Consider the following 12,673-nt stretch of genomic DNA (forward strand, 5'->3'; position numbering starts at 1 on the left):
AAATCTAGAATGTATTTTGTCACAGGGCATGGAGAGAAGCTAAGAAATATACAGTGTTAAGAGAACCCAAATTTGATTAAGTGACAGAGTAATTGATCAGGAAAGTAGGCCTTTTAGGAAAATAGTTAGGCAAGCAAGGTAAGTAAAGTAAAATATATGACATACCAGTATTTCCGTACTTCATACCTACCTATATCTATAAAAATATAGAAATGAAAGTAAACATAAGTATAGGTTATATAAATGAAAATATATAGTTCTATGCATAGATATGTATATTTAAATATAAGTATAGGTATAAATAGGTGTATGAAATGCGCCTATAAGTCCACAGTTCTGTTAAAAAAATATTGAGTTCGTAGTCCCTAGGATGGAATAGTGAGTTATATGTTGTTTGCTAAACACAAGGTCAGCAATTAGAACCCTCTAGAAACTGTGGGGAAAATGAGAGTATAAACTCCTTGAAAGACTTACAAGATCAGACTCTAAGGAGAAATTCTACTTTGTCCTATTGACTCACTGTGTATCAGCAAGGTTTTCATTTTGTTTGGTACCAGAGCAAGTAATAATATTTTCCTATTTACTCAAATATCTAATTTTATTATAATTGTTATGTTTATAGTAGGTAGAAGCACATACTTAGATAGGTACATCACATGGTTATTTTATGCATCTTACAGCCATAGAGATGAAGCTGACTCCTAGTGACCCTATAGGACATGGTAGAAGTGCCTTTCTGGGTTGCCAACACTGTGACTCTTTACGGAGTAGAAAGTCCCATCTTTCTTCTCCTGAGAAGCTGGTGATTTCAGACTGCTGACATTGCAGGTAGTAATCTGACATATTACAAGGATGCCAACAGTGGTCATAGAAAATAGTAGATAGATAAATAGATAGAGTCATACATAGACAAGAAAAAAGACATAAATCCTTTGCCAATTTTTGACCCTATAGAACAAATTAGAATGGCCACATGGGATTTCCAGGTTGTAGGCTTTCCAAAGCTGACTGTTAAATCTTTCTCACCCTGAGGAGCTGGATTGGAACAGGTGGATTGAAAACGCTGACTTTCCATTACCTGCCAGGTGCTTAGCCAATGTTCTTAATGAGTCTTTATAAATAGGTATAACTATAGTGTATGTGTGTTAATTTCTATATGATTCAAAGCTCTGGCTGTTTATCAATATAAAATTATTATCCCTGTAAACCCATCCAAACTTTACTATAAATACAGATTCTGTGAATTTCTAAATAGATAATATCTTCCTTGCTTATATCTTATGACATAAAACTCTTCTAAGAGCCCCTTTTACTTCTGTGTTTCTCAGGCTATAGATGATGGGGTTTAACATCGGGGTAATGACACCGTACAGCATGGAGATGAGTCTGTCTCTGGCTGGGGAGTGGTGACTGGAGGAAGGACGGATGTAGGTAAATATAGTTGTACCATAGAACAAACAAACCACCAGGAGATGGGAAGCACAGGTGGAGAAGGCTTTGCGTTTCCCTTCTGCTGACCGGATTTTCAGGATGGTGGATATAATGTAAATATAAGAGATACCAGTGATCAAGAAGGCACTGATTCCCAAGATACCTCCTACCACTAAGACAAGCATTTCTGCCACATATGTGGAGGAGCAAGAGAGGGCCACCACTGGAGGAATGTCACAATAATATTGGTTGACACGATTAGATTTACAGAAAGATAGGCGGAACGTGAACACGGTATGCAGAAGGGAGTTCAGAAACCCTGCTGCCCAGGTACCAGCGGTGAGCAGGACACAGCGTCCCTTTGTCATGATGAGGGTATAACGAAGGGGGAAACATATGGCTACATATCGGTCATAAGCCATAACAGCCAGAAGGAAGACTTCTGTCCCTGCCAGGGCAACTAGGAAAAACAGCTGTAAAGCACACCCAACAAAAGAAATGTTTTGCACCTGAGTCAAGAGATTCTTGAGCATCTTGGGTACAGTGGCTGATGGACAGAAAATATCTAACAAGGAGAGATTTGCCAAAAAATAATACATGGGTGTGTGCAGCTTCTTCTCCGTCAAAATGGCGAGGAGAATGGCTCCATTTCCTACCAAAGTGACCTGATAGATGGCAGCAAAGATGACAAAAAGCGGATAGCGCACCTCAGGGAGGTCAGATAGCCCTATGAGGATGAACTCCGTGACTGTTAGGTTGAAGACATCCATCTCTTCTCTGGTGTCTTTCTGGAAGCAAAGAAGCCAACAGCCACAGGTTAGGCTCCAAACCAAGGAATTTGGTGATGAGAAACACTTAGGAAATATTAGGATTGTGACTGGTGATGAATTGTACTAGCCCTGTATCAATTAAACAAACAAACAAACAAACAAAAGACACTGTCATCACGTCAATTCTGACTCATAGAGATCCTGTAAGACAGGGCAGAACTGTCTCTATGGGTTTCTGAGACTATAACTCTGTGTGGGAGTAGAAATACTGGTCTTTCACCACTGTCCTTGTAGTTCGATGCCCAAACATAACCACTAAGCCACCCCAGCTCCTTTTATGTCAATCACAGATTCAAATATTGCATTAACTTTATGCATGATAATTCTTTATGCATGAGAATTACTTTCTTAACTAGGGACTTTTAAAAGTTCACCTCGTCAATAAATTCATTAGCAGTATAGGAAGTCTCACCATTTAGTGAAAACTTAAATGAAGATGTCATCCTTGGTAACACATTTACTTTATTCTGCCATGTATTGGTACGGTATGTTTATTTCTGTACTATCTCAATCCTATCTTCTTATACGTTAAATTGTTTGCATCTAAGAGACAGAAATTAAAATGTAAATAATTGAATGTTGAGTGCAGGGCTGACTGAATTGTGCATCTTCTGTAAAGATAGTTCTCCATAATTTCAAATTTATAATTTCCAAAATATGTACATTGTGTTCATAACTCTGGAACAAGTTTATCTTAATAAAAATAAATTTAGTCTGTCAAACATAAATTGAACCTATTTAATGTATGAATGTGGCTCAAATGTAAACAGACATAATCACATATAGGTTTAAGCCCTCATTCCCTTAAAATATACATATTTACTATTTATCAAAATGCATAAGGAAACATGGGATTTTGAAAAATTTATGTGTTAGACAGTATATCATTCATATATTATACTTATTAATTTTCAAATTATATTAGAATGTAACTTAATATTCCAAATATTAACCATGTATTTCATATTTAATCATAAATTATAAAATAATTTAACTACAGGCTGAAAATTTGTACTTCAAAGTGTTTTATATCACATTTAGCTATTTTCTTTTGATTCAAACATTTGCATTACAGAAACTTCAAAAATAATATGTTAGAAATTTAAAGTCAAATTCTTATTTGACATCCATTCTATTTGCTTTGCAACTGGTAATATTTTGGGGCAAATATGAACTGTGAGGCATAAATTACACAAGTTATACATAATGATTTAGCTACTCAAATGGACATGCATTATTTTTTACAAACCTTTTCCTTGCTTCCCTGTTGAGTACAAGTCGCTGAGCGTACATGGACGATGTGAGGATTCTTCCTTTATAGCACCTGAGAGACAAGGTCTGTACTGAAATTCTGAGGAAAAATACGAAAACAAAACTCCGATGAATGATTTTGAAATCATGATATTTAGAAAACGAGTTCTTATAATAAGTAGCTAAACATCATGGATACCATTACTCAATCAACCAAATTTTTTTTATTGTGTAAACGAAGAAAAATGGAAACAATATATGGCTGCTGGGTCAATTTTCAAAAATTAAAAATTCTAAAAGAGCAATTTAATTTGTTATTTTATATGATTTTTTACTAATCGTTTTTAAATAAAATAACAATACACATAAGATAAAAGGAGAAATAAAAAATTAAGAGTATTGTTTAGGTTACATTATAAAATCAATTTTCACCTATGCTTATTAATTTTACTTCCTCTGTTTAAACAAGAGTTATAAAAAACCACAGCCTCCTGATAAGAGCCTCCAGTCTAGCTCTATATATGGTTATATGAATATGTGTTGTATAAATAATAACATGCATTTTCCCTATATTTTGGTAATTTATATTCAAAATAAAACTTTAAATCAGGTTGCTGTATAGGTTGCCAAAATTGTCCAAGTGGGAAGAAAATGTATTTATAATAACATTCTGCTCTTTTTTTTCTTTTCTTTTTTTTTCTCCTACCCCTAAACCTAACCCTAATCCTAACCCTAATCCTGTTACAATCTGCTCTTTTGGAAGAAAATAAAAATAAATTTCATGTATACATTTATCTGGTTAGAAGATAAATGCCATCCTTTACATAACAATGTGTACTTGAGGACAATGTTTTTTGTTGTTAGGTCCATGGAATCATTTCCGACCTACAGTGGCCCCATGGACACACAACAGAATGAAATAATGCCAGTCCTAGGACTGTTTTCTTACTTTTAACAGTGTTGGTTAAAGAAAAACATTTCTTCTCCAGGAATTTACCAGAAAAATTAAATAATACATAACAATGTTATTTGTTTCTGTCATTGAAATAGTCATTCTAGAAAAATAAGGTGGTTAATAAATTGCCATTTTAACCAGTAAATCTTTAGCTCATTTAACAGAGAATAACTGAAGCTCAAGTAAAATGTAATCTCTTCATCTGCTTTATAAGGTCCTGTGACATAATGTAAAAATACATATGAAAATATTAAGAATGTGTTGTCATCAGCTTTTTTCCCCATAGCTTGGGCAGCCAAAGATGTAATAAGTATCTATGGGAAGGGGTGCTATTACATTAGGAAATATCCAGAAATTGAGATAAAAAAGAAAGAATTCTGTCTTTTAATTTTTATGTAGTTAATGTAAAACATACCATACATGAATCTTCTTTCTAGCAATTAGGTATTTCTGCTTTTCACTATATATAGGAAAAATAGGCAATTAAGGAATATCATAACTGACAGATCTTAGCTCTTAAGGTAATACAAATTTTATCATTTACTTAATATATTAACATCAAGTAAATAGCACATTATATTGGAATTTTCTTTAAAGTATACTGCTAAGGAAGAGCTTCTATTATCTCCCTTTATAACCTAACAGGTTGATAACTAAGTTTTACAGAAATAAAAAATGAGCAGGAAAAAGACATCTAATGTGTCATTTCCCAGAAACAGACCTTATTAGACAAAATAAATATTTACATTCAATGGATTTGGGTGCATATCCAGCTAGGCATGAACATTTTTAAACAGCTTCCTACCCATTTAATATCCCGTTTTAACTTACTCTTTAAATATGTAAAGTTGCACATCATATTAACCTTACTATTATGTTTTTAATTTTAGCTTAGAAAGTCCATCATTTAAAGCTTGTCTTAGTTTTAGTTTCATAGATTTCATTACCAATATAAAGTCTCCACAAGAAGAATATAAAATGACTCAACTAATAAAAATGCAACAGTAAAGAAAAGCAAACTACTTATTTATATACCAAATCCTATTAAAATGTATTGTATAACTCATTTTATGCCCATTTTCCCCTTGGGGGAGAGAGTGACAATTAGAATTCTAAAGGGAATGTGCTTCTCATCTTGATAAATCTAAATTACTAGAAACCAAATAACAGAAACTTACTATATAAGTTGAAAAAGAAATCCAAATTGTAGAGTGAATTTTGTCCTTCTTTTATGGTCCTTAACGAGAAAAAAATTTTTAATTTCAAATATATACTAGACAAAATTAATAATAATTATGTAATTTGTTTCTGTCATTGAAGGTTATTTCAAAAAAATAATTATACATCAATTTTAATATGTTGCATTCCTCAGGAAAATTATATTTTAAATTGTTTTGATTATTATAATATGCATACACAGTAGTAAGACTAGTTATACTACACGTAAAACATTACGTTGTTCAACTCTCCATGCCTGAATAGATAAAAATTTTAATTTAATGTAACTGCAAATTAAATCTTGATTTTTTTCAGCAGTGTAATGATTTCACAGAGAATGTGCTTTTGAAAAGTGTCACTCTAATCAGTCTCAACTCAAAGTGATCCTATGCACAACTGAAGGAAAGAAGTTCTAGTCCTGTTGCATCTTCACAATTGTTATGTTCCAGTCCATTGTTGCAACCATTGTATCAATCCATCTCACTGAGAGTCTTCCTCTTTTTCGCTGGCACGCCCCTGTACCACAAATGATGTCCTTTTCCAGGGATTTGTGTCTTCTGATAATATTGCAAAAGACATGTCTCAACCTCCTCCTTCTAAGGATAACTGGCTTTACTTCTCATAGACAGATTTGTTTGTTGTGGCACTCTTGCTACTTTCAGTACTTTTTGCCAACATCATAATTTAAATGCATCACTAATTCTCCAGTCTTCTTTATTCACGGTCCAGCTGTCACATGGATATGCAGAGATTGAATATTCTCAAGCTTAAATCAGACTCATTTTAGTTCTCAAAGTGACAGCTTTGCTCTGTAAGACTTGAAACAGGTTTTGTAGAGATGTGCCCAATAAAAAATGTTGTTTGGTTTCATGACTGCTATTTCCATGAGCACTGATTGTTATGTGTTCTACATATTGCAAATTATTAGTAAGCATTATTGCAATCCTGCTGTCACATTTTATGTATTTGGTCAAGCTATCATGTATATTTGCTCAGCATACAGATGAAATAAGATAATGAACAGATACAACCCTGATGTAAGCATTTTCTGACTTTAAAACATGAAGTGTTTTCTCTTTCTGGTTTGACATTGTTCCTCTAGTCCACAATGAACACAACGAAGTACTCTGGAATGTGCATTCTTCTCAATGCTGTCCACGGTTTGTATTTCCCCTACAGTAAAATGGCTTTGTATAGTCAACTAAACACAAGTTGAATATTTTTCTTGCATTCTCTGCTTTCAACCAAGATCTGACTTCAACATTGATCTGGCTTGTTCCAAATCCTCTCTGTATGCAGTTTAAATTTCTGACACCTGTCAATCTATTTCTGCAGCTACTCTAGAATTATCTGCAGTAAATATGTACTTACATGTGCTATCAATGACATTGTTGGACAATTTCCTCATTGTGGTAGGGAAAATATGGCTTTCTTTTAGTCTGTTGGTCAAGTATTTTGCTACCACATTTTTATGAGAAATTTGACTAGTGGGTTTGCCAAATATCATATTAGGTGGTTGAAACATTATAATTGATATTCCATCAATTCCTCAGGGCTCATTTTTCACTAAAGCCTTGAGGGCAGCTTAGAATACTTCCTATCATATTGTAAGTTTGCAATTATATGCTACCTCTTGAAATTGTGCCAACCAATTGATATGGTACAGTGACTTTGTGTATTGTTTGCATCTTTTGACATTCCTTTCATAGTTCTTTGGTTTACATATATGTGTAAATATGGGATGCATGCACAATTGTGTATATATATACACACACATATTTATATATATGGAAGAATGACAAGGCTTTCTACTTCCATAGAGTTACCATCTCAGAACCCCAGAGTGGCACTTCTGCTTTGTTCTATAGGGATGCTCTGGGTTAAACTTGACTCCATGGCAGAGATTTTATATAAATTCACCCAGGCCTGCTAGAACTGCAGGGCAGGCATTTGACTGCTTAACCACAAGGTCAGAATTTCAAAACCCACAGCCACTCTGTGGGAGTAAATATCCTCACCTAGTGTCTCTAGGAGTTGAGATCCACTCCATAGAAATGGGTGGGTGTATCTACAACTGTAAAATTGTATCCAACTATAGTTATGGCAACAATTAAAACTCTATAGAATTTGTTTCTTTTGTTAATTAATATTATATTACATGGATGTATTGAGATTAGTGTATCATTCTGTTTGAGGACACTTGAATTTTGTGCCCCCACCCATATTTAGTTATTAAAATAAGGTGTCTATAAAATTTATCAGTTGTCAGATCATTAGTTTTGACAATATTGGTAATTGTATGTTTAACTTGGCTAGAAACTTGACAATGGTCTTAAATGGTTTTTTCATTTTTACCTTCCCAGTGCAATGTGAGAAAGGTCATGTTGTTGCATACCCTCGTTCTCATTTGGAATTCATGGTATACTTTGTTTTACTCATGATCTCCCCGGCTAGCTTATATTTACTTTCCATGAGTTTAATAACATTTTAAGCATATCTTCAAAATATCTGCTTGGGTTTTCACTGGAAATCTGCTGAGTGTATAGAATTCTGGAGAAACAATCCTTCTCTTTCCTTAAAAATTCAATCTATTTTAAAATCATTTTATAACCTGTTACTCTTCTATTTTTATGTATCTAATAATGTTATTAAATGTATAATGTTTTATGTTATGTACAATTTTCTACCAGTTTAACATAGAAATTCATTGATTTATTGGTGTTATGCATGCATTTCATGACCTTGATAACCTCATTCATTAGACTCCAGAAGTTTGATTTTTAGTTTGGTATTCCTTGCAAATAAAGTAAAAATTTTTATATTCTTCACATTTTTAAAAAATGGCTTTTTCCTTCCTCAGAATAAGTACGGATTTATTATGTATCTTGTTTGGACTGACTAGCCAGTAAGTGGCATAGGAAAAGCAATACAGAACGTAATTGCTTGGTCCTCCATGTTAGAGGAAAAGCATGCACTCTTCATTATGAAGTATGGGCTCAGCTGCAGGGCTTACTTTTCTTTTTGCTGTTTTGAAGTTTCCCTGGAACACTTTGAGGAAATTTCTTGCTAATTGTGTTTTTATTATGACTATGGTGAGTTTTTTAAATAAGGAGAGTTTTGTCATATATTGCATGTATTTGTCAACTGATAATAATCATGTGAAGTCTCCTTCTCTAGACATTGGATTAATTGATTGATTGAATCTCCAATATTGAGCCAGTTCTCTTTTTAATATTTGAAATGAACTTGTATGTCACTGAAGACTGCAAGTCAATGTTTACTTTCACTATTTTCTTAGCTACTCATACAATATTTACATCTGAGGAGTATGAAATCTAGAGGGTTTTTTAGATTAAGTTTCTATTGGTGTTCATGAAGCAATTTTATTTTAATTCAAGAAACTTTTATTTTCATATTTTAGGATATTAAATACATCATTATTTTGTCCTTCCTCCCATCCCTTTCTACTCCCTATTCCCACCCATTCCCTTTGTCTCTTCATAGCCATCATTTATAGTGGTATATAAATCATGTCTCTTCTTAATTTTTCCTTATAACAGTCATAACATTAAATGTTTTTCTTTCTAAGATTTGACAGAGTTTGCTAAGCATAATGTTTTCTCTTTTTGTCCAGGTCTAGCAGTGTTCCAGAGAGCTATCATTGTTTTTATTGTTACATAATATTCTATAGTATGAATGTACCGGAGTCTATATATCCATAACTCTATACTTAGAGTTTTGGGTAGTTTCCATGTTTTTCTATTGTGAGATATAAACATGGGTTTGTACATGACTGTTCATGTTAAATTTTTAATTTCCTTGGGGTAAATATCCACTAGAGAGGCTGCTGGATCATAAAAACTTGGATTTGCATTTGTTTAAGGATGTGCCATACTGATTTCCATAGTGGCTGTACAATTCTACAGTCCCAACAACGATGTAAAAGCATTCCGAACTCTCCACATCTTCTCCAGCATTTGTGATTTTCTGTTTTATTGAATTTTGCCCAAAGTGTCAGTGTGAGATGATATCTCATGGTTATTTTAAATTGTATTTCTCTTATTGTAAATGAGTGTGAACATTTCTCCATATGGTTGCTAGTTGCCTGTATGTCATCTTTGATAAATTACGTATTCATTTCCTGTGCCCATGTTTTGAATTGATTATTTGTATTTTTCTTGATAAGGTGTAATTTTCTCTTGATTTTGGAGATTATCCCTTTATATGATGTATTATCACAGAATATGTTTCCCAATCTGTGGGTTCTCTGGTGACTCTTTTAATAGGGTATTTTCTAGTGCATAAACGTTGTATTTTTAGTAGGTCCCCATTTTTAATTTTGTCTTCTATAATGTGGATATTGTTCATTATGTTCATTAATGTGTTTATGCCTTATATTAGGGTCTTAAAATTTGTCCCTATTTTTTCATTAATGATCTTAATAATTGTATGATTTATATGTAAGACTTTGATCTATCTTTAGTTTTTATATTGTATATAAAGTGAAGAATAGGCCTTGTTTTATTCCTGGGTAATTGCAGATCCAGTTTTTTCATCATGTTGAAAAGACTGTCTCCTGTCCATTGTGTTAGACAGGGTTCTCTAGAGAAACAAGACCAGGACACTTATGATTTTAGATAGATATTTTATAGAGATAGAGAGATACATAGATAAAACATAAGAAATAAATGGCTAATTAGTCTATAGAGCAGTACAAATGGCTTAGTGCAACTCACTTCCATGAGACAGCTATTACACTGGCAGTCCTTCAAGTCACAAGGGCCACCAGGTACAAGTCAAGGAAGCAGACAGCTGAGTCCTCTGTAAGACAATTCAGGCAATCTGGCCCAGGAAGCAAACGGCAAGGCAGGTTCGATAGTCCCCAGCTCAACCAATGTATACACCAGTGTCATGGAGAAGCAGGACTTGGAGGAACCTCAAACTGCAGTGACACACTGCACAGGTTGGGTGTCCCACAGGTAGTGTAGGTTGCGAATTGAAGCAGAGAACAAGCAAGGCAGCCACACACTGGTCCGCTCATCAAAGAGCAAGAAACAAAAAAGGTGAGACTTGCAAAGCCATTTATCTCTACACCGTTCAATTAAACTGCCCTTCTATTAATCTCACATGTGTTCATTGGCCAAGTTGGCGCAGTAAACCAACCATTAAACCCATTTAGTGTGTGTTATTTCTCTATAAAAAATTAGGTGTCTGTAGGTACTTGGTTGTATTTCTGGATTCTCTGTTCTAATCCATTGATCTTCATATTTTTCGTTGTACCAGTATCAGGCTGCTTTGATTATTGTGTCTATATAGTGGGTTTTAAGGTCTGGGAATGAAAGGCCTTCTACTTTGTTTCAATTTTTTAAATACGTTTTTATTTATCCTAAGGATTTTTGTTTTTTGGTTTGTTTCCATATAAACTAGATTCTCTACTTTTATCCTCTTTATTTCCATTATTTGGTATATTCTTATATAGAATCAAACTTTGGCCTGTTCAGGTTTCCAGTGTTTTCAAGTCTTTATTATAAAATTGTCATTATTGCTTTCTCATATAATTTTATATTGATAGAAGAATATTGAGGTGAATTCATAATGTTAAATTTGGGATAAAATATTTTTGCAAATTATATTATGTTTTTACAAGCTTTATTGTACTATTGAAAGGCACATTATTAGATATCATTGTTATTTCATGAATTGATTTGTTGTGTGAGAGACCTGAATTTTTTTTCTTTGGGAAGTGAGTATGAGAAATAAGATGCCATTCCTCTTCAATTTGTCAATAGAGCATAGTAAACCATATGATAATCTGATTGAAAACTTACTATTTTATATAGAATATATGGGAAATTATAATTTTCAATTTGTACTGATGTATAGCACAATTAAATAAAATTAAATGAAGAAGGAGATATATATATTAAAATCACGAACATAGACTTTGTTTAGTATAACTAAGTTTACCCATTGTTGTACATGTCTACATTATACCCATCATAATATTGATAAATATTGAATTGTCTTCAAACATCACTCTACATAATAACATTCATGGAGACCATTCTTTGAAATATCTTTTGCAATATAAACATACACATGGATATCTGTTGTTGTGGGTGGAACACCCTCAAAGAAATGGATTGACATAATGACTGCACAATGGACTCAAACAAGAAAAAAATGTGAGGATGGTGCAGGACTGGCAGTTTTCAGTTGTTATACCTAGGATTGCTAGGTAATTTGATGCTACCTAATAACTACATTACACTACATGTCCAATATTTATGGCCAAACTCTGGTGACTCTCACCCTGAGAGATTTCTCAGACCAGACTTATTTTCTTGTTCCATGGTTTGCAAAGTGAGCACGCTGGTGAACCAATGACACAGGCAATGATTTCCAGCAACAAAGAGAGCATATAAGAAACAAAATTCTTGATGAATGTGTAAATTAAATCGGAGAAACTTTTGTCTAGAATGTCTCCACAATTAATTCACAAGAGCTATTTAATCCCAGTTGATTCCATTGGTAACTTTTTCATTAATAGATCAAAATTTAGTATCCTTCCTACCTATCCACATCTAAAACCCTCAATCTACATGTCCCTCTTTTGATCAACTACCTGTTAAATTATTTTCACTCACGTATTAATATTTGGATTTGTTTCTATCCATCTGAAGTCAATTTTGTTCTTCATATTTTGGGAAGGGGTTTTCTTTTTAGAAATTACACTGTAAAATTCATTGTCCGTATTTCCTCCTATTTCTTTTTCTCTAAACATGCTATAAAGTGAGAAGATTTCTTTAAATATCTTATATATGAACCTCATTTTTGTTATTAGTTGACAATGCATTCTCGCTCTGCTTGCTTCCTTCCTAATTCCCTTCTTTAAGACTTGCATTTTTTTTCACACACACAAAATTATTCATACTTTACTTTGCATTTAAGGTTTTAGTTTCCAAATACTAAAATATTATTTCTGATA

The 12,673-nt window shown here is 33.2% G+C and overlaps 1 protein-coding gene across 1 annotated transcript; it reads right to left on the reverse strand.

Annotated features, from left to right (window-relative positions):
* Window positions 1–1,271: 1,271 nt before the first annotated feature.
* Window positions 1,272–2,201, reverse strand: LOC142441249 (olfactory receptor 5V1-like). Its single transcript, XM_075543300.1, has one exon. The coding sequence runs from the start codon at window positions 2,199–2,201 to the stop codon at window positions 1,272–1,274; it is 930 nt and encodes a 309-aa protein (XP_075399415.1).
* Between the last annotated feature and the right edge of the window lie 10,472 nt (window positions 2,202–12,673).

The sequence above is a fragment of the Tenrec ecaudatus genome, chromosome 2, assembly GCF_050624435.1.
Source record: "Tenrec ecaudatus isolate mTenEca1 chromosome 2, mTenEca1.hap1, whole genome shotgun sequence".
NCBI lineage: Eukaryota > Metazoa > Chordata > Mammalia > Afrosoricida > Tenrecidae > Tenrec > Tenrec ecaudatus.

Bases quoted from the DNA above. Each gene is read 5' to 3' on its own strand.
- LOC142441249 (XM_075543300.1), bottom strand. From the start codon at position 2,201: ATGGATGTCTTCAACCTAACAGTCACGGAGTTCATCCTCATAGGGCTA.